Raw genomic sequence first — 23052 nt, 5'->3', positions numbered from 1 at the left:
ATTCAGACCCTTTACTCATTACTTTGGCAGCGATTACAGCCTTGAGTCTTCCTGTGTATGACGCTTCAAGCTTGGCACACCTGTATTGGGGGAGAACCTCCAATAATTCTCTGCAGATCCTCTCAAACTGTCAGGTTGGATGGGGATCGTCTCTGCACAGCTATTTTCAGGTCTCTCCAGAGATGTTAGATCGGGTTCAAGTCTGGGCTCTGGCTGGACCACTCAAGGACATTCAGAGACTTGTACTGAAGCCACTCCTGAGTTCTCTTGGCTGTGTGCTTAGGGTTGTTGTCCTGTTGAAAGGTGAACCTTCGCCCCGGTCTGAGGTCCTGAGCGGTCTGGAGTAGGTTTTCATCAAGGATCTCTCTGGAGTGATAGAGGTAGATACTGGAGTGATAGAGGTAGATACGTATAAGGTGACTAGACATCAGGATATTTGATAAACAGTGTAGCAATAACGTATATATGATTGTATGTGCATGTGTGTGTGTAGAGTCAGTATAAATCTACGTGCATATTATTTGTGAGTGAGCAAATGATGCAGTGTCAAATCAAATCCAATCAACTTTTATTGGCTATATACACATGGTTATTGTTTTTATTTAACCAAGCAAGTCAGTTAAGAACAAATTCTTATTTACAATGACAGCCTAGGAACAGTGGGTTAACTGCCTTGTTCAGGGGATGAACAACAGATTTGGACCTTGTCAGCTCAGGGATTTGATCCGCCAACCTTTCAGTTACTGGCCCAACGCTCTAACCACTAGTCTACCTGCCATTAGCAGATGATAATGCGAGTGTAGCGAAATGCTTGTGCTTCTAATTCTGACAGTGCAGTAATATCGAACAAATAATCTAACAATTCCACAACAACTACTGTACCTAATACACACAAATCTAAAGGGATGGAATAATATATAAATATATGGATGAGCGATGACTGAGTGGCATAGGCAAGATGCAGTAGATGGTATAAAATACAGTATACATATGAGATGAGTAATGTAAGATATGTAAACATTATTAACGTGGCATTATTTAAAGTGACTAGTGATACATTTATTAAAGTGGCCAAAGATTTGAGTCTGTATGTAGGCAGCAGCCTCTCTGTGTTAGTGATGGCTGTTTAACAGTCTGATGGCCTTGAGATAGAAGCTGTTTTTCAGTCTCTCGGTTCCAGATTTGAAGCACATGTACTGACCTCGCCTTCTGGATGGTAGCGGGCTGAACAGGCAGTGGCTTGGGTGGTTTTTGTCCTTGATGATCTTTTTGGCCTTCCTGTGACATCGGGTGATGTTGTAGGTTGTTTGCCCCCAGTGATGCGTTGTGCAGACCGCACCACCCTCTGGAGAGCCTTGCGGTTGAGGGCGGTACAGTTGCCGTACCAGGCGGTGACACAGCCGGACAGGATGCTCTCAATTCTGCATCTGTAAACGTTTGTAAGGGTTTTAGGTGACAAGCCAAATATCTTCAGCCTCCTGAGGTTGAAGAGGCGCTGTTGTGCTGTCCGTGTGGGTGGACCATTTCAGTTTGTCCATGATGTGTAGGCAGAGAAACTTAAAAATGTCCACCTTCTCCACTGCTGTCCCTTCGATGTGGATAGGGAGGTGCTCTCTCTGTTGTTTCCTGAAGTCCATGATCATCTCCTTTGTTTTGTTGATGTTGAGTGAGAGGTTGTTTTCCTGACACCACACTCTGAGTGCCCTCACCTCCTCCCTGTAGGCTGTCTCATCGTTATTGGTAATCAAGCTCACTACTATTGTGTCATCTGCAAACTTGATGATCGAGTTGGAGGCATGCATGGCCACGCAGTCATGGGTGAACAGGGAGTACAGGAGGGGGGTGAGCATGCACCCTTGTGGGGCTCCAGTGTTGAGGGTCAGCGAAGTGGAGATGCTGTTTCCTACCTTCACCACCTGGGTGGGGTTGAGACCCAGGGCCTCAAATTTAATGATGAGCTTGAAGGGTACTAAGTGGTTGAATGCTGAGCAGTAGTCAATGAACAGAATTCTTATATAGGTATTCTTCTTGTCAAGATGGGATAGTGCATTGTGATGCACTGGTACACCGCCTAATATAGAGGTCCTGGATAGCAGGGAGCTCAACCCCAGTGATGTACTGGGCTGTCCGCACCACCGTCTGTAGTGCCATGCGACCGAGGGTGGTGCTATTGCCATACCGAGCAGTGATGCAGCCAGTCAACATGCTCTCGATGGTAATGCTGTATGACATTTTTCTATTTAATTTTTTATTTCACCTTTATTTAACCAGGTAGGCCAGTTGAGAACAAATTCTCATTTACAACTAAAACCTGGCCAAGATAAAGCAAAGTAGTGCGTCAAAAACAACATCACAGAGTTACACATAAACAAATGTACAGTCAATATTACAATAGAAAAATCTATGTACATTGTGTGCAAATATAGAAGAGTAGGGAGGTAAGGCAATAAATAAGCCATCAAGGAAAAATAATTACAATGTAGCATTAACACTGGAGTGATAGATGTGCAGATGATGTACAAGTAGAGATACTGGGGTGCAAAGGATAAATAACAATATGGGGGTGAGGTAGTTTGGTGTGCTATTTACAGATTGGTACAGTGCTCTGACAGCTGATGCTTAGAGTTAGAGATGGAGATATGAGACTCCAGCTTCAGTGATTTTTGCAATTTGTTCCAGTCAGTGGCAGCAGAGAACTGGAAGTAAAGGCGGCCAAAGGAAGTGTTGGCTTTGGGGATGACCAGTGAAATATACCTGCTGGAGCGCCTGCTACGGGTGGGTGTTGCTATGGTGACCAGTGAGCTGAGATAAGGTGGGGCTTTACCCAGCAAAGACTTATAGATGACCTGGAGCCAGTGGGTTTTGCGACAAATATGAGGGCCAGCCAACGAGAGTATACAGGTGGCAGTGGTGGGCAGTATATGGGGCATTGGTGATAGTCTACATCCAGTTTGCTGAGTAGAGTGTTGGAGGCTATTTTGTAAATGAAATCGCCGAAGTCAAGGATCGGTAGGATAATCAGTTTTACGAGGGTATGTTTGGCAGCATGAGTGAAGGAGGCTTTGTTGCAAAATAGGAAGCCGATTCTAGATTTAATTTTGGATTGGAGATGCTTAATGTGAGTCTGGAAGAAGAGTTTACAGTCTAACCAGACCCCTAGGTATTTTACGGAATGACGCTGGAGATGAGAAGCAGGTACGGGGAGTCAAACATTTAATCTGGAACAGACATAGAACAAGACAGGAACAGTGTAAGCACACGGGTAACACGGGCATATGACAAACAATGCAGCAGCGGGGAACAGAGCAGGGAACTGACAAATATAGGGGAGGAAATAAACAGATGAATGAGTGAGTCCAGGTGAGTCCAATATCGCTGAAGCGCATGACGAGGGAAGGAAGGTGTGCGTAAATGATGCTGGCAGGAGTGCATAATGCAGGGCAGTCTGGCACCCTCGAGCGCCAGGGGGGAAAAGCGGGAGCAGGCGTGACAGGTATTTGTAGTGGTCCACATATTCTAAGTCAGAAGCGTCCAGAGTAGTGATGCTAGTCGGGCGTGTGGGTGCGGTCAACAATCGGTTGAAGAGCATGCATTTAGTTTTACTAGCATTTAAAAGCAGTTGGAGGCCGCGGAAGGAGTGTTGTATGGCATTGAAGCTCGTTTGGAGGTTTGTTAACACAGTGTCCAAAGGTGGGCCAGATGTACACAGATTGGTGTCGTCTGCGTAGAGGTGGATCAGAGAATCACCAGCAATAAGAGCGACATCATTGATATGTACAAAGAATAGAGTCGGCAAGATGGGAAAGAGGTGCAGCCTTGTTCACGACTGTGCGTGTGTGTGGACAATTTTAAGTATTAGTGATTTAGACACTGAGGAACTTGAAGCTCTCGACCCGCTTCACTGTGTGGCCACACAGTTGTGTGTTTGGCCACACAGTTGTGCGTGGCCACACAGTCGTTGGCGAACATGGAGTACAGGTGGGGACTAAGCACACACCCCTGTTGGGTCCCCGTGTTGAGGATTAGCATGGCTGAGGTGATGTTGCCTACACTCACCACCTGGGGTCTGCCCGTCAGGAAGTCTAGGATCTAGTTACAGAGGGAAGTGTTCAGTCCCAGGGTCCTAAGCTTGGTGATGAGCTTGGAAGGGACAATGGTGTTGAACGCTGAGCTGTAGTCAGTGAACTGTATTCTCACATATGTATTCCTGTTATCCAGGTGGGTAAGAGCAATGTGGAGTGCAATTGAGATTGTGTTGTTTATGGGCCTGTTGGGGTGGTGTACAAATTGGAGTGGATCTAGGGTGTCTGGGATGATGGAGCTGATGTGAGCCATAACCAGCCTCTCAAAGCACTTCATGTTTACAGTTGTGAGTGCTACATGGCGGTAGTCATTGTGGCAATATGCCTTAGAGTTCTTGGGAACAGGAATGATGGTAGTCATCTTAAAAGATGTGGGAATTACTGACTGGGACATGGAGAGGTTGAAAATTACTGTGAATATACCTGCCAGGTGTTCTGAGAATGCTCTGAGAACACGCACTGGAATACTGTCAGGCCCTCTGGACTTGATCTGATTAAAGACCTTACTCAAATCGGCCTTTCGGAGAGTGAGATTAACCAGTCCTCTGGGTCGGTGGCGTCCTTTACACCAGGCACGATGTTATTGTCGGAGAGGGCATAAAATGCATTGAGTTCGTCTGGAAGAGAGTCATCGTTGGACAGATCACAGCTGAGTCATCATTTGTAATCTGTAATGGACTGTAGCCCTTGCGACGGAGCCTCAGTAATATGATTCTACCTTATTGCCACAGTATATTGTCCTTTGGCTCGTTTGATGACTCTGCGGAGATCATAGCACTTGTTCTTGTCCTCAGCCGTAGCCTCAGAGTTGTCTGCGATAGCCCTGTCTGTGGTAACCCTGTCTTGTAGTTTAGAGCCAACCTCTGTGTCAATCCAGGCCTTTTGATTGGGGAAAGCAGCAAACCTTGACTTCGCCAAAGCATTTCCTAATGAAGCCGGTGATGGAGGTGGTTAGCTCGTCGATGTTATCAGCGGAGTCTCAAAACATTTTCCAATCAGCGCTAGTAAAGTAGTCCTATAACATAATCTCTGATACTGCTGACCATTTCTCAATGGAGAGTCACAGGTACTTCTTGTTTGAGCTTCTGGAAGCAGGAGTACGGAGTTATGATCTGATTTGCCAAATGGCGGACAAGGAAGGGCCTTGTATGCTTGCTTGTGGGTTGAATAGCAGTGGTCTAGGACTTTATCACCCTTCGTGGCGAAGGAGATGTGTTGATGGAAGTTGGGCATCGCGTGTCTTAATGACGCAGAATTTAAATCGCCTGCAACCAGAAAAGCAGCCGTAAGTTTTCCTGCTTGTTTATAGCCTCATACAGTTTGTTAAATGTGGGCTTGTTACTTTTCTTGCCCTGAGGTGGAATTTATGCAACAGTCACGATAACAACTGAAAACTCCCTAGAAGAAGGGTTGGCATTTGTCCATCTCATCTCAGTACGGCGCCATACGTGCTTTGGCAGAGAGGCAACGTCAGCATAGCCAACAACTTCCCATGCTTTGGTAAACAGCTGAGGGATGGGGGTGGAGAAATGTTACCACTCTCCAATTCATTGATCGAGCTATGGATGCAATAACTGACCATCCATGAGATCAAAATTATAGTTTAACCATGTTTTGAAGCTATACCACGTTTTTTTGTGTTTTTTTGATAGTAAAAGAGAGTAAAACAAGCTGAAACACGAAAACGTATGTGGACACCCCCTCAAATTAGTGGATTCTGCTATTTCAGCCACACCAGTCGCTGACAGGTTTATAAAAACAAGCACACAGCCATGCAATCTCCATAGACAAACATTGTCAGTAGATTAGCCTTACTGGAGAGCTCAGTGACATTCAACGTAGCACCGTCATAGGATGTCACCTTCCTTCAAGTGAGTTAGTCAAATTTCTACCCTGCTAGCGCTGCCCCGGTCAACTGAAACTGTTATTGTGAAGTGGAAACGTCTAGGAGCAACAACGGCTCAGCCGTGGAGTGGTCACACAAGCTCACGGGACTGCCAAGTGCTGAAGCATGTAGCGAGTAAAAATTGTCTGTCCTCGGTTGCAACACTTACTACCAAACTGCCTCTAGAAGCAACGTTAGCACAATAACTGTTTGTCGGGAGCTTCATGAGATGGATTTCCATGGCCAAGCAGCTGCACACAAGCCTATGATCACCATACATAATGCCAAGCGTCGGCTGGAGTGATGTAAAGTTCGACTCTGGATCAGTGGAAACTCATTCTCTGGAGTAATAAACCACGCTCCACCATCTGGCAGTAAGACGGACAAATCTGGGTTTGGTGGATGCCAGGAAAACACTACTTACCCAAATGCATAGTACCAACTGTAAAGTTTGGTAGAGGAGGAAGTTAGTTCCAGTGAAGAAATCTTAACGCTATAGCATACAATGCCATTCTAGACGATTCTGTGCTTCCAACTTTGTGGCAATAGTTTGAGGAAGGCCCTTTCCTGTTCCAGCATGACAATGCCCCCGTGCACGAAGCGAGGTCCATACAGAAATGGATTGTCGAGATTGGTGTGAAAGAACTTAACTGGCCTGCACAGAGCCCTGACTTCAACCCCATCGAACACCTTTGGAATGAATTGGAATGCCAACTACGAGCCAGGCCTAATCACCCAACATCAGTGCCCGACCTCACTAATGCTCGTGTCTGAATGCAGAATATTTCCCCGCAGAAATATTCCAACTTCTAGTGGAAAGCCTTCCAGGAGAGTGGAGGCTGTTATAGCAGCAAAGGGAGGACCAACTCCATATTAATTCTCATGATTTTGGAATGAGATGTTCGATGAACAGGTGTCCACATAGTTTTGGTCATGTAGTGTATTTTGGGTTCTGATGGGGAAGGACAGTTGAACTAAGGGCAGGGTATCCTAGTGGTTAGAGCGTTGGACTAGTAACCGGAAGGTTGCAAGTTCAAACCCTTGAGCTAACAATGTACAAATCTGTCGTTCTGCCCCTGAACAGGCAGTTAACACACTGTTCCTAGGCCGTCATTGAAAATAAGAATTTTTTCTTAACTGACTTGCCTAGTTAAATAAAGGTAAAATAAAATAAAATAAGCTCATGAAGCATTTCAAAGTGATATTCTTCAATAATCAATGGCTCAAGAATCAAAGTCCAAAAATGTATGTACCAATCCTGGATTGTCTCTTTAATATTCTCAGGGCACAGGAATATAAATGCCAGTTAAGCCCTGTCCGCTTAGCTTAATGTCACCAGAGTCTTCTGAGAGATACTTTCTCTATACACTGTGGACCCCATGTGCCACCTTTAAAAGGGCAATCACTTCTAATCACATTTCAAAGGGCAATGGTCTCTTTCCTTCTTTCACCCTGACTGGTCCACTGTGAGGACGGGCAACCACCACCCTTTCCTGCAGTCAAATAACCTAGTGGCCTCATGGGTGGAATGTTATAAATAGTTTTCATAATTAATAAACGTTTCGTCCGTTTCTTCTGTTGTTTCTATGTTAAACGGGTTTTGTTATATCTCAGTCTTCTGTGATGCATATAAAGTGTAATATTGGGATGCAAATTAAAATCTATATCTGACATCGTACATGTCTTCCTTTTTTTAAGCCCATAACCATGTGTGTGAGGTGTATACTTTTGTTTCAAAGTATATTTGTTTAAGACTACCAAGAAACAATCTGTGTGACCCTGATTTAGCCCACTGCAGTAAAAGGTTAATACATTACCTGATTTTTAAGGACAATGTCACCTGCACATGGGTTGTTCCATGAATAGAGTGCCCTCAGACATTATGTGTGTGAATTCTAATAAAACACTCAATGTAATAGTTGGATCACACACTGTACATCTATGCTCTAACTCAGTGTCTCCCAATCTCAGTCCTGTGGACTCCAAGGGGTACACATTTCATTTGTTGCCTTAGCACTACACAGCTGATTTAAATAATACAAGTTTGATGATGCGTTTATTATTTAAATCTGTTGTGTAGTGCAAAGGCAAAAAAACAAAAAGTCCCCAGGACAGAGTTTGGGAAACGCTGCTCTAACTAAACTAAACCATGTTAAAGGGATAGTTCGATATTTTGGCAATGAAGGGTACCATTTTTTAGGTCTCTGCGTCTAGTAGGAAGGAAGTCAAAGGTAGTTTCACGAGACAATGACTGGAAGTCTTTGGGAATCAGCTAAAAATCCAAAATCAAGAACTAATCTTTCAAATGTCAAATAGCTGTGTATTCATTTTCTCTGAATATCACCATTTTGGCATGTCCCAATTCATGCCTGTTCTTCAAGAATATTAACTTCACTGACGACTCATCGTGAATCAAATTCTGCTGCTCTGTCGATTGCTCCATACATCAGTCTGAACATGCCATCCAAGAAGTCATTTGTGCTGATGTCAAAATGACGTGATTCTTGATTCATGAAGGCCGTTTCTGGCCCAACCCATCGGTTTCTAAGACCAATCAGAGAGGTCAGAATCTGTTCGCATACTCAAAGAGTCAGGGAGGAAAGAAAACACAGACTTGGAGAAGAAACAGAAGTGGGCATGGCGTTTGGCCGGAGCGATGTGGATGGGTAGCCAGGCAAGGTTTTATCCCACTTAAACCCAAGATTTTCCCATGTTTTCTCCATCATTGTAAAGCCCTAGTTATTTAGCTGCTTTGGGAAAGTAATTTCTGAAGATAATGTGCTTCAGTAATGTCATTAGAAATGCATTTACTTTTGTCACTCAAGTTTAAGGTCAACAGTGTAACATGAACTGAATTCTCATTTTAACATGGTAAAACTATTATTTTGAAAAAAAACAATTCTAATAAAACATTGAACCTGTAATAGTCAAATCATAGTGTAAAAACAGGTGAGTTGGTTTTACACTTTTAGGCCATTTTCGGGTGTTTTGTGGTTGGAAACTTGAGCGTGTCGAGTATACCATGTCAACCATGTTACCCATAGATAGATATGCTAGAAATGTTTTAAGTTCTAAAATGTCACTTTTAATTTTATTGGTATTCAACCCCCTGAGTCAATGCATTTTATAATCATTGCTGCCAGTGATTACAGCTGTGAATCTTTCTGGGTAAGTCTGTCAGAGCTTTGCACACCTGGATTGTACAATATTTGCACATTATTCTAAAAAACATCTTCAAGCTTTGTCAAGTTGGTTGTTGATCATTGCTAGACAGTCATTTTCAAGTCTTTCCATAGATTGTCAAGCCGATTTAATTCAAAACTGTAACTAGTCATGAACATTCAATCTTGTCTTGGTAAGCAACTCCAGCGTATATTTGGCCTTGTGTTTTAGGTCACTGTCCTGCTGAAAGGTGAATTTGTCTCCCAGTGTCTGTTGAAGGCAGACTGAACCAGGTTTTCCTCTAGGATTTTGCTTGTGCTATTCTGTTTATTTTGATCATTAAAAAACTCTCTAGTCCTTGCTGATGACAAGCAAAACCATAACACCACCATACTTGGAAATATGAAGAATGGTGTTCAGTGATGTGTTGTGCTGGATTTGCACCAAACATAACACATTGTATTCAGGACATAAAGTTAATTTCTTTGCCAAATGTTTTGCAGTTCTACTTTAGCGCCTTATTGTAAACAGGATGCATGTTTTGAAATATTTGTATTTTGTACTGGCTTCCTTATTTTCATTCTGTCAATGAGGTTCATATTGTGGAGTACCTACAATGTTGTTGATCCATCCTCAGTTTTCTCCTATCACAGCCATTAAACTCTATAACTATTTTAATGTCATCATTGGCCTCATGGTGAAAGCCCTGAGCAGTTTCCTTCCTCTTTGGCAACTAAGTTAGGAAGGGTGCCTGTATCTTTATAGTGACTGTGTGTATTTAGTTTAGTTACATGTATTTACACCAAAGAAAACAAGTGATAGACAACAATACTGATAAAACATTTTACTTTTTTATTTTAGCTTTATTTTACTAGGCAAGTCAGTTAAGAACAAATTCTTATTTTCAATGACGGCCTAGGAACAGTGGGTTAACTGCATGTTCAGGGGCAGAACGACAGATTTGTACCTTGTCAGCTCGGGGATTCGAACTTGCAACCTTTCGGTTACTAGTCCAACACTCTAACCACTAGGCTACCCTAAATAAAAACGGTGTGCAGGTGTGGTTGGAAGACCAAGGCCTTATATGAAAACCACACAACAACAAAAACAATTTTGGTTTGTTAAAGGTCGTCACTGTAAATAAGAATTTGTTCTTAACCGACTTGCCTAGTTAAATAAAGGTTAAATAAAAATAATAAAAATATATTTTTTAAACATGGTTGATACAGTACACTATCCAAAGTGTAACTCCACCATGTTCAAAGGGATTTCCAGTGTCTGCTTTTTATTTTTACCCATCTACCAATAGGTAACGAGTTATTGCCTTCGTAACGAGGTATTGCAAAACCTCCCTGGTCTTTGTGGTTGAATTTGTGTTTGAAATTCCCTGCTCGACTGAGGTATTCATTCAAAAATCATGTAAAAACACTATTATTACACACCGAATGAGTCCATGCAACTTATATGACTTGTTAAGCACATTGTTACTTCTGAACTTATTTAGGTTTGCCATAACAAAGGGGTTGAATACTTAATGACTCGTTTTCATTTTTTATTCCTTGGTAACATGACAAAATGTGGAAAAAGTCCAAAGGTGTGAATACTTTCTGAAGGCACTATAGGTGCCAGTAGGTGGGAGCGAGGGGGAGGGTTCTAGGTGGGAGTAAGAACGGAGATTCTGACCTTGGTGTTGTCTGTGTCATAGAACGTCAGGCCAAAGTAGTCCCTCTCCAGCAGGTTCAGATGGCCACACACCATGTCCAGCACGGACTGCCCCCTGGCAAATTTCTGTCAAAAACACACATGATTTTAAAAATGCACACATGCGCACACACACACACACACACACACACACACACACACACACACACACACACACACACACACACACACACACACACACACACACACACACACACACACACACACACACACACACACACACACACACACACACACACACACACACACACACACACTCAGGAATGGTTTGGTGTTGTGGGGATTTGTCATATTCTGAAAGATACCAGTGAGTCAAGTGATATCATAATAACCTTGTACATATGCTGGATATCTCTTCTACCCTATCAGAATGAATCTCACTGCCATAATACTGCATAGCCCATTTTTGATACAGATACAGTAACAGCGCATCTTTAAATACAGGAGCTATTTATGAATTTAAAAAAAACTTTTTGTCCGATGGTTTAGGAAATGCATCATGGAACTATTATCGTGGCTCCTAATTGGCGCAGTGATCTAAGGCACAGCATCTCAGTGCTTGAGGCATCACTACAGACCCTGGTTCAATTCCAGGCTGTATCACAACCTGCCGTGATTGGGAGTCCCATAGGGTGGTGCACAATTGGCCTAACATTGTTAGGGTTTGGCTGGGGTAGGCTGTCATTGTAAATAAGAATTTGTTCTTAACCAACTTGCCTGGTTAAATAATATATATATATACTATATTTATATCTATTAGATTAACTGACTAAATGAAAAATCTCATTCATCACACTATGAAAATACCATCAGCATGAAAATCCAGCCTTTCTGTTGGCTGACAGACATTTTCATGGTCCAGTACCTCCTCAGCCCTGTGGGATAGGAAAGGCTAGGCAATGGCTACAAAAGGAAGGAACCGCTAGTATTTCACAGGGCCACACCTAGTTTTCACCCCTTTAGGGCTCAGAGCCGACACACTGCATGTTTCAGTGTTTCAGAGGCAGCCTTGGCAGATGCTGTCTACACACACACACACACACACACACACACACACACACACACACACACACACACACACACACACACACACACACACACACACACACACACACACACACACACACACTCACACACACACACACACACACACACACACACACACACACACACAAAACACACTCGTCTCCCGGGAAACCTGGCTCCTACGGCGACAGTGCAACCAAGCAGCTGTTACCATGGAAACAGAAGTAATAGGTTCCTTTTCTTTTTGTCTGTGCTCTGTCTTGTGAATGGTGGGGCACATGGCTTTGTTACACTCCTTTAAAGAAAACTGGTACAGTAGCCATTACCTTGCAAAATTATTAATGAAACATAAATTAAATATTCATGAAACATTAAACATAACCTGGCCTTTAATCAAAGAAATGCTGTGGTACCAGTCTGGCAAAATACAGCAACCACGAGCGAGTGAGGGAGCGATTAACATAGTGGCTGCTGAGAAATTTTGGAGCGTATTGAATTTTCTAACTAAATTAAATTGCAACACACATTTTAGGTGGTCCCCCCAAGCATTGCAACTAAGCTGTTGATGAGATTTCGCTCCCGTCCCAATTGCCTCCAATCATATTTCTGCCACACTAGTTCTATGGGCTGATTGCATTAGAAGCCATTTGGCGAAATCCTGGAAATCCATTTTAGAGACTGTATGGTCCATGCAAACACGATGAAGGGAGACAGTATCTCGGTATGGGCTAATAGCTAGTCTCAGAGAGTGTGTTGAGTTAAGTAGATTATAAGATTGATCAAGTAAGAAAGGCGATACTGGACAACAGTATAGAATAGAATATTAAAACACATTCCTTTTCAAGTTTAGGCAAAACTCCTTCTCTTTTATAAACATTCATTAATTCAAGAAATGTGGTGGGAAATTAATATCCAGTTAAGCATATATTTATTCACATTTTATTGTCTTCTTAATTAAATTACTATAATAAATAATGGGTTTATCTTGTATACTTCGAGAGCAAAAGGAGTAGTGTGTGGTGATGGTAACCAGTTTTGATTGGCTACCGCCCAAGGTATCATAGCCTTCCTACTGTACCTGCGTTGTTCCACTAGTAGAGTGCCTTTTGGGGACTGTCATTTGGGTTTAACAAATTAATACAATTATTTCACCTAATTTTAAGATTCTGTCATAAAGAGCACATGTTCAACTTCACAAGAAACATGTTATCACATCTCAACTACTGTAGTAAATGCCAAGTAGGTGCCAATGAAAGTAACAGAGTTGACCATAACAGGGTTGATGTTTTCATCTTAAATCAGCCATGAATCCTGTTGTGACAGGGTGAATGGAAGCTCGTTGTGTGCAAATGAATGCAAGCTTTACAAAAAAATGTAAATGTAAGAAAAGAATCTCGCCTATCTAATGGTTTGTTATGCTCGACACGCTCAGTGTTCCACCACAAAACCCCAGAAAATGTCCAAAGAATAGAACCACCTGCCTTTACACTAAGATTTGACTATTATTTCAATGTTTCTTTTGAAAGAAATCTTTTTAAAAGGAATTTCAACATATTAAAACGACAGTTCTGTTCACATAAGAGGGTTAATCACTAATCAATTCATCACTAATCACATGAAATAAATAATCATCTTCAAAAATCCTGATAAAGAAAAGATGTACATTTTCCCACCCAATTGTGTTTTCATCAAACTGACATGTTGCGGATAAAACACTGTGCGTGATGATGTAGTGCACATAAAAGGCACTTTTCATGTACAGAATAAAAATCAAAAGCATTTTCAACTTTACTGATGGTTTTTGTAATAAAAAATGGTGTGTTAAATATAGCGCTGAGAATTGCCAGAGACCTCCCGATACGATATTGTCCCGATACGATATTATCACGATACTTTGGTGCCGATATGGTATGTATTGCGATTCTCACTATTCTCAAGATTCTATATGTATTGCGATTCGATACTGTGATTTTATTGCGATTCAATGTTCCAAACATATTACTCACCATATGTCTGTTGCAGAGGGACAAGAGAGAGTCATGACAAAACTACTTTAAGGTCAACAGTGTAACCTGAACTGAACTCTCATTTTAACATGGTAAATAAAAGTGCTGAAAACAAATTGGCTCCCTGTTTAAAAAGAAGATGGGAAACAAGCCATAAAGGAAAAATACAGGAGTTTTGTACAGCCAACTAGCACAAAAATAATCATATTATTATTGTGATATGTAACTGTATCGATTTTTTTCCCCCATCACTAGTTAAATAACAAATGTGCCAGCTCTGGTCTTGGCATGTGATCTCCAGCCTATAGCTTCCAGATAGGCTACAGTGCAGGTAGGTTAGCCTATATGATGAGATTATTTTGGATAAGAGTGAGGTCATTTTTACTTGTCAAACGGTAGCTGAGTATCAATTATCATGTCACCTGAATAAGACCCTCAATATTTATTGGATAAGAGCATCAATCACTTTCACCACCCTGTGAAGTTATTCAGAACTTATTTCATCTGTAGCCTAATAAACTGCATGCTTTCCCAAATCGTGGTGGGAGGACAACACAACATACAGTATCATCGCGTGACTCCAAGTTTACTTCGATATGATGATTGTTCTACCAATATTTGCGCATAATGCCGTTTTCCACCACCATTTCGCAAACCATACATTTTACCGACACAAAAAGATCTCACCATGTGAACTAACAAATTGCCTGTTGACATTTAGGAAATTGCACCGACATTTCCTGTTTCCATTACCCCAGTTGGTTTTATGCGTCAGGTAATTCATCCAAATGAAATGTTTGGATGGAAACTTGGTTAGTGATGGTGAAAACTTGGAGAAATGTTGGTGTAAAGTGGGTTTAAATCCTAGAAGTCGGAATAACATGACGAGTGACATATCAAAATGCACATTTCTGGCACATTAGCAAGTGTTAATTCATATTAAAAATCGGATTTATTTCATTTTACTTGTGGTTCATATTAAAGTGCAGTTCATTTAATATAACAGGCTTTTAAAATCTAATATTGGTGCACAATTTCTAAAAATATCAAAGGAACGCAAAAGGCACTCTAGTTGTGGAACGGCCCAATTCCTTGAACTGGCCTGATCAACAGTTGCTTCATCTGTCTATGATGTGTGATCTGTGTCTGTTAAGAAGAGAAACTGGTTGGAATGAGAAAAGGCAGGCAGGCCGGTCTAATAATTATTGTATCAATTGTATGGCTTGAGGTTAGAGATTTAACAAGGTAAATGCACTGTACTTAATCAATATCAGCAATGTTAAGCACCAAAGATCAATACGAAAGTGGTGTGGATTTCTTGTTGGTGTATACCATTAAGGCACAGTTCTTCATCGTACATCATTACACATTACACCCTGGGGCGGCAGGGTAGCCTAGTGGTTAGAGCATTGGGCTAGTAACCGAAAGGTTGCAAGTTGACAAGGCACAAATCTGTCGTTCTGCCCCTGAACAAGGCGGTTCACAGTTCCTAGGCCGTCATTGTAAATAAGAATTTGTTCTTAACTGTCTTGCCTAGTTAAATAAAGGTTTCCAAATGAGTTTTGAGGATGTCCCTATAGGAGAACCCTTTTTGGTTCCAGGTAGAACCTTTTGGGTTCCATGAGGTTTCTGCATAGAACCCAAAAGAGTTCTACCTGGAACCAAAAAGGGTTGTTCAAAGGGTTCTCCTATGGGAACAGCCGAAGAAGCCTTTTTGGTTCTAAATAGCACCTTTTTTCTAAGAGTGTACATTAATGTGCCTGGAGATTTGTACAATATTCATATACTTCATCCACACCAAACCATCCCTGTCCAACACACTTCTCTACACACACACACACACACACACACACACACACACACACACACACACACACACACACACACACACACACACACACACACACACACACACACACACACACACACACACACACACACACACACACACTCTCTCTCTCTCTCTCTCTCTCTCTCTCTCTCTCTCTCTCTCTCTTACTAACTCTCTCTCTTCTCCTCCCTCTTTCTCCCTCTTGCAATCTCCCAATTATTTTCTACTTGGTCGTACAAACCTACTAAAACGTCAACTGTATAGATTTCCTATCCTTTAACTGAATGCTTCTGATGTCACTGCAGATGAGAGATGGGGTGGTTGGGGGTGGATATGGGAAACCTCTAGTACATCCACCAACATATCCCCCCCCTATACAAATAGGCCTCATTATATTTCTAAATTAAAATCAAAATTACTAGCCTATACTTGTGCCGAATGTGCTGCAACAGAATCACCTGTCTTTATAATGATTTGAAAGATGTGCGTAATTCCAATCCATATACAGTGCATTCAGGAAAGTATTCAGTCTCCAAGGAGGTGACTAAGAACCCAATGGTCACTTTGGCAGAGCTCCAGACTTCCTCTGTGGAGATGGGAGATCCAACCATCTCTGCACAAATCTGTCGTTCTGCCCCTGAACAAGGCGGTTCACAGTTTCTAGGCCGTCATTGTAAATAATAATTTGTTCTTAACTGACTTGCCTAGTTAAATAAAGGTTTCCAAATGAGTTTTGAGGATGTCCCTATAGGAGAACCAATCAGGCCTTTATGGTAGAGTGGCCAGGTGGAAGCCACTGCTCAGTACACGGCACATGACAGCCCACTTGGAGTTTCCCAAAAGACACCTAAAGGACTCTCCGATCATGAGAAACAAGATTCTCTGGTCTGATGAAACCAAGATTGAACTATTTGGCCTGAATGCCAAGTGTCACGTCTGGAGGAAACCTGGCACCATCCCTACGGTGAAGCATGGTGGTGGCAGCATCATGCTGTGGGGATGTTTTCAGTGGCAGGTACTGGGAGACTCGTCAGCATCGAGGGAAAGATGAGCGGTGCAAAGTAGAGAGAGAACCCGATCGACCATCTCTGGAGAGACCTGAAATTATCTGTGCAGCAACGCTCCCCATCCAACCTGACAGAACTTGAGAGGATCTGTAGAGAAGAATGGGAGGAACTCCCCAAATACAGGTGTGCCAAGCTTGTAGTGTCATACCTAAGAGGACTAGAGGATGTAATCACTGCCAAAAGTGCTTCAACAAAGTACTAGTAGATCAGGGGTGGGCAAACTTTTTGGCTCGATTGGGGAGAAAAATTTTTTTATGTCTCCCGGCCCGGATTGAAGTGCCCGCAGGCCGTACTTTTCCCCCCCTTAAAGTAGAGGGTCTGAATACTTATGTAAATGTAATATTTCAGTATATACCATATCAGTCAAAAGTTTGGACATACCTACTCATTCAAGGATTTTCTTTATTTTTAATATTTTCTACATTGTAGAATAAAAGTGAAGACATCAAAACTATGAAATAACACATAGGGAATCATGTAGTAACCAAAAAAGTGTTAAACAAATCAAAATACATTTTCTATTTTATATTCTTCAAAGTAGCCACCCTTTGCCTTGCTGACAGCTTTGCAAACTCTTGGCATTCTCTCAACCAGCTTAATGAGGAATGATTTTCCAACAGTCTTGAAGGAGTTCCCACATATGCTGAGCCCTTGTTGGCTTCTTTTCCTTCACTCTGAGGTCCAACTGATCCCAAACCATCTCAATTGGGTTGAGGTCAGGTGATTGTGGAGACCAGGTCATCTGATGCAGCACTCCATCACTCTCCTTTTTGGTCAAATAGCCCTTACATAGCCTGGAAGTGTGTTTTGGGTCCTTTTCCTGTTGAAAAACAAATCATAGTCCCAGAATGTTGTGGTTTCCATGATGGTTAAGTGTATCTTGAATTCTAAATAAATCACTGACAGTGTCACCAGCAAAGCACCTCAACACCCTCACACCTCCTCCTCCATGCTTCACGTGGGAAACCACGCATGCTGAGATCATCCGTTCACCTGCTCTGCATCTCACAAAGAGACGGCAGTTGGAACCAAAGGTCTCAAATTTGGACTCATCAGACCAAAGGACAGATTTCCACCGGTCTAATGTTCATTGCTCGTGTTTCTTGGCCCAAGAAAGTCTCTTCTTATTATTGGTGTCCTTTAGTAGTGGTTTCTTTGCAGCAATTCAACCATGAAGGCCTGATTCACGCAGTCTCCTCTGAACAGTTGATGTTGAGATATATCTGTTACTTGAACTCTGTAAAGCATTTATTTGGGTTGCAATCTGAGGTGCAGTTAACTCTAATGAACTTATCCTCTGCAGCAGAGGTAACTTTGGGTCTTCTTTTCCTGTGGCGGTCCTTATGAGAGCCAGTTTCCTCATAGCACTTGATGGTTTTTGCAACTGCACTTGAAGAAACTTTCAAAGTTCTTGACTGACCTACATGTCTTAAAGTAATGATGGGCTGTTGTTTCTCTTGGCTTATTTGAGCTGTTCTTGCCATAATATGGACTTGGTATTTTACCAAATAGGGCTATCTTCTGTATACTCTCTCTACCTTGTTACAACACAACTGATGGGCTCAAATGCATTAAGAAATTAAGAAATTCCACAAAGTAAAAAGAATGTCAAGAGTGTGCAAAGCTGTCATTAAGGCAAAGTGAAAATATATTTTGATTTGTTTAACACTTTTTTGGTTACTACATGATTCCATATGTGTTATTTCATATTTTTGATGTCTTCACTATTATTATACTATGTAGAAAATAGTAAAAAATTAAGAAAAACCCTGGAATGAGAAGGTGTGTCAAATTGTATACTATTTTATATATTTAACTAGGCAAGTCAGTTAAAAACAAATTCTTATTTACAATAACGGCCTACAACGGCCAAACTCAGACGACGCTGGGCCAATTGTGCCCTGGGACATAGGACATCCAATCACAGCCGTTTGTGATACTGTCTGGATTCAAACCAGGTTGGTCTGTAGCAACGCTTCTAGCACTGAGATGCAGTGTCTTAGACCACTGTGCCACTTGGGAGCCCAAAGTAATGGTACTGTATATATATTGTGATTTATTTGCAAGACAATTCTAAAAAAAAAAATTTTTTTAAGTAACATAAAAAGTAACGTAACATTTTTTGGGGGAAAAGTCAAGGGGTCTGAATACTTTCCGAATGCACTGTATTAGAGTATAATAGAATACAGTACAGTAATACAGTTCACACTTAAAAATATTAGCCTACTGGAGCTTGTTTAATTTATTTACCCAAGAGAGCATATAGCTAGCTACATCTATGGGCGTTTATGTTTTTCTGTTGTGTGTAATGTGCAGTAGATTTATCATATACAGAATGTATTGGATAATGGCACAATCATTTGGGCTTTTTCTCGCTTGGGCTCATTAAATGTTGTTAATGTAGAGATCATAAAATGTATTTCATATATGGGTCATCGGGCTCAGGTCGCATCAGGTTTGAATTTTCATGCTGATCAAAGCTCGAATCAAATCCAGACATAAGTATATTTATTTTATGCTATTGAATGACACTTCTGGTTTTGGCGGGAAATACCAGGTTACCCAGAAGAAAAGTGACTTATTCTGACTTATTCTTGGGATGGAACATTTGTAAAATATTAAACCCTAGTGTGCGTGTGTGTGAGTGTGAGTGTATGTGTGAGAGAGAGAGAGAGAGAGAGAGAGAGAGAGAGAGAGAGAGAGAGAGAGAGAGAGAGAGAGAGAGAGAGAGAGAGAGAGAGAGAGAGAGAGAGAGAGAGAGAGAGAGAGAGAGAGAGAGAGGAATAGGACACTGAATCAAGAGGTCCATTGATATGGGAGGGCTGTAAGTAGAAGCCTCAGAAAACACATCCTGTCTTAGTGAACCTTGTGTTCAAGTAAAATCAGAACTCTCTTACTCATCCTATACATAAGTATCACTAATTAAGAAAAAGTATTTGTGATTGTCTCCACCCCCCTCCAAGGTGTCGCCCATCCTCCCCTGTGTATTTATGCCTGTGTTCTCTGCTTGTCTGTTGCCAGTTCGTCTTGTTTTTCAAGTCAACCAGCATTTTTATCTCAGCCCCTGCTTTTCCCAGTCTCTCTTTTTCTCACCCTCCTGGTTTTGATCCTTGCCTGCCCTGACTCTGAGCCCGCCTGCCTGACCATTCTGCCTGATCCTGAGCCTGCCTGCCGATCTGTACCTTTCCCCCACCTCTGGATTATTGACCCATGCCTGCCTTTACCTGTCTATTACCTGCCCATGTTGGATTATTAAACCATTGTTAATTCGACATTGTCTGCATATGGGGGCGGCAGGGTTGCCTAGTGGTTAGAGCAGTGGACTAGCAACCGGAAGGTTGCAAGTTCAAACCCCCAAGCTGACAAGGTACAAATCTGTCATTCTGCCCTTGAACAGGCAGTTAACCCACTGTTCCTAGGCTGTCATTCTTAACTGATTTGCCTAGTTAAATAAAGGTTAAAAAAAGAACTATAACCTTTGCAAGAAGCTAATGAGCTCCAGGCAGTGCAGATAGATAGAGGTGTGTTTTCAGCAACTTGGATATAACTTGTTAATGTCTACAATTCAGCATGTTGGATTTAGCATTTGAACACTACAAGGGACAGATTGCTTTGGAACTGGCAACTATCCTTACTCTTGAAGCGTTACCAAACATGCTAAGATGCCGCCTAAAATCATTTCTTTCACAGAATTGAAATCTGGTCTAGTCCTGTCTTTGCCCCTAAACTCTCCATCTCCCTGTCTGATTTCAACTTTGTTACAAAACATTGTTAAATAAAACAAGATTTGAAATCCCATATAGTAAATACCTCTACTCCAGTTTCATACTCTGAGCCGTCAAGTAGGGAGATTTTGACAGGAACGGTTTTGGGACGTTTGGAAGATTTCTGGGGGGATTTTGATGCTTTGCTGGGGGTCTTCTCTGAGCTGTCATCCATGTCCCCATGATGGTCATCTGACGTCTTACTGTCATGATCCTTAGGATAAGTGAAAAGTTTCAAATAAGACGTCATAAACCACAAATTATTGACTTAGTAACCAAGCCAATGTATGAAATCTCAAAACAGTAGGCTATATGATGTGGACATTCATGTAATAACCACAAAAGGCATACGATACAATGCAAACTGCATAATATTCAAAGATTTGCTCCATTTTATGATATACTGTGTTTTGTAGGTTTAAATACAAATGCTAAATGATTAGATGTGAAGTGCAAAATGATACACAACTGTGAGTCTTGCAGCTCTCCAACCTGATTGGTCCTCCTGACATCACCCTCCATGGTACTCTTCATCTCCATGGGCAATCCCTTTTCTGTGGTCATGGTAATGGAATGCAATCCTGAAACAATAAATTAACAGAAACATAAAGTCAGCAGTCTTCTGATGTCCACATCCCAAGACCAGCATGACATATTACCTATAGTAGGTGAACACAGCCTGCCTATTACACACTCACACATATACCCTACCCATCACACTCTTGCCTACCCCTTGCAAAATCCAAAACCTCCCCAATGTTGTTGAAGTCACCATCCTGCGACACAGTGGCAATTACTGGCCACAAAACGAATATCCAACAATGTCACATATAATTTTCTTCTTAACTGACAGCTATTGTGGTTGCTTCAATTACGCTCTGGCTGCAATCACTAAGTGCTTTTTTACGTCAAAAGCGATGTGTCCTCATTGTAATAGCAGAGTGGAGCAGAGCCTCTCTCAGGAGCTGTCTGCATGAAGAACGTTCACTTTAGGAGGCTCTCCCTGATGCTAGCAAAGACATAGAATAAATTACATCAGCAAGAGAGCCCTGCGGCATAGCGGAAGACAGCAGAGAGAGAGAGAGAGAAAGGGAGAGGGAGAGTACAGGGAACGTGACAACAATTTCATTAGAGGGGTAGAGAAAGAGAGAGAGAGAGCGAGACAGATGAGCTTTGTCATGTGAAGGTGACCACTCGCTCTCTGAGAATAATCTGATTTGTACTCTTAAACAGAAGTTCCGCCCCTCACGATTAAAAATAGCTGACATTCTTAGAGAGCTCAATTATCTTTCAGATAACAACCACATAATGTAGCTCTATTATCAGGGGGCAAAGGGTGTCCGCTCCAAGTTTTCTTCTGCTTCAGCCGTTGTCTTTGAAGATATGGGGAATATGACTTTGACAACTACTTCTACCCCAGTGATGGTAATGCAGTACTTATTACAACCCTTTATGTAATTTAGTTATTTTATGACAAGTGTTTCCCAAATGGTTAGTTGTTGTTATCTTACATTTACGTAATGTAGCAGATGCTCTTATCCAGAGAAGCTTACAGTACTGAGTGCATAAATGTTTATATCTGTCACCCGTGGGAATCAAATCCACAACACTGGTGTTGCAAGTGCCATGCTCTACCAACTGAGCCAGACAGGAGCCACACTAGATAACCAAACATATGTGGACACCTGCTCGTTGAACATCTCATGCCAAAATCATGGGCATTAATATGGGTAGGCTTTCCACGAGATGTTGGAACATTGCTGCGGGGACTTGCTTCCATTCAGCCACAAGAGCATTAATTAGTGAGGTCGGGCACTGATGTTGGGCGATTAGGCCTGGCTCGCAGTCAGCGTTCCAATTCATCCCAAAGGTGTTCAATGGGGTTGAGGTCAGGGCTCTGTGCAGGTCAGTTCTTCCGCACCGATCTCGACAAACCATTTCTGTATGGACCTCGCTTTGTGCACAGGGGCATTGTCATGCTGGAACAGGAAAGGGCCTTGCCAAAACTATTGCCACAAAGTCAGAAGCACAGAAACGACTAGAATGTCATTGTATGTTGTAGCGTTAAGATTTCCCTTCAATGGAACTAAAGGGCCTAGCCCGAACCATGAAAAACATCCCCAGACCATTATTCCTCCACCACCAAACATTACAGTTGGCACTATGCATTCGGGCAGGTAGCGTTCTCCTGGCATCTGTCAAACCCAAATTCGTCTGTCGGACTGCCAGATGGTGAAGCGTGATTAATCACTCCAGAGAAGATGTTTCCACTGCTCCAGAGTCCAATGGTGGCGAGCTGTACACTACTCCAGCCGACCCTTGGCATTGTGCACGTTGATCTTAGGCTTGTGTGCGGCTGCTCGTCCATGGAAACTCATTTCACTTCACAATAACAGCACTTCCAGTTGACTGCGGCAGCTCTAGCAGGGCAGAAATGTGACAAACTGACTTGTTGGAAAGGTGGCATCATATGACAGTGCCACGTTGAAAGTCACTAAGCTCTTCAG

At 42.0% G+C, this 23052-nt stretch overlaps 2 protein-coding genes across 10 annotated transcripts in view; one reads left to right on the top strand and one right to left on the bottom strand.

Annotated features, from left to right (window-relative positions):
* LOC124031958 (neural cell adhesion molecule L1-like protein) overlaps window positions 1–23052 on the top strand; it is a 364252-nt gene that overhangs the window by 201725 nt on the left and 139475 nt on the right. The gene's annotated exons all lie outside the window — the stretch shown is intronic.
* si:dkey-178k16.1 (protein 4.1) overlaps window positions 1–23052 on the bottom strand; it is a 102693-nt gene that overhangs the window by 52354 nt on the left and 27287 nt on the right. For both annotated transcript variants that reach the window (XM_046343827.1, XM_046343828.1), the window contains exons 2-4: window positions 21038–21126; window positions 20592–20759; window positions 10813–10917 (exon numbers count right to left, since the gene is read on the bottom strand). In XM_046343827.1, coding sequence (XP_046199783.1) covers window positions 10813–10917; window positions 20592–20759; window positions 21038–21109 — 345 coding nt within the window. In that variant the 5' untranslated portion in view covers window positions 21110–21126. The remainder of the gene's footprint in view (window positions 1–10812; window positions 10918–20591; window positions 20760–21037; window positions 21127–23052) is intronic.

The sequence above is a fragment of the Oncorhynchus gorbuscha genome, linkage group LG03 (genome assembly GCF_021184085.1).
Source record: "Oncorhynchus gorbuscha isolate QuinsamMale2020 ecotype Even-year linkage group LG03, OgorEven_v1.0, whole genome shotgun sequence".
Taxonomy (NCBI): domain Eukaryota; kingdom Metazoa; phylum Chordata; class Actinopteri; order Salmoniformes; family Salmonidae; genus Oncorhynchus; species Oncorhynchus gorbuscha.
The sequence above is the reverse complement of the archived record's forward strand: the minus strand, read 5'-3'. Positions and strand labels throughout refer to the sequence as shown.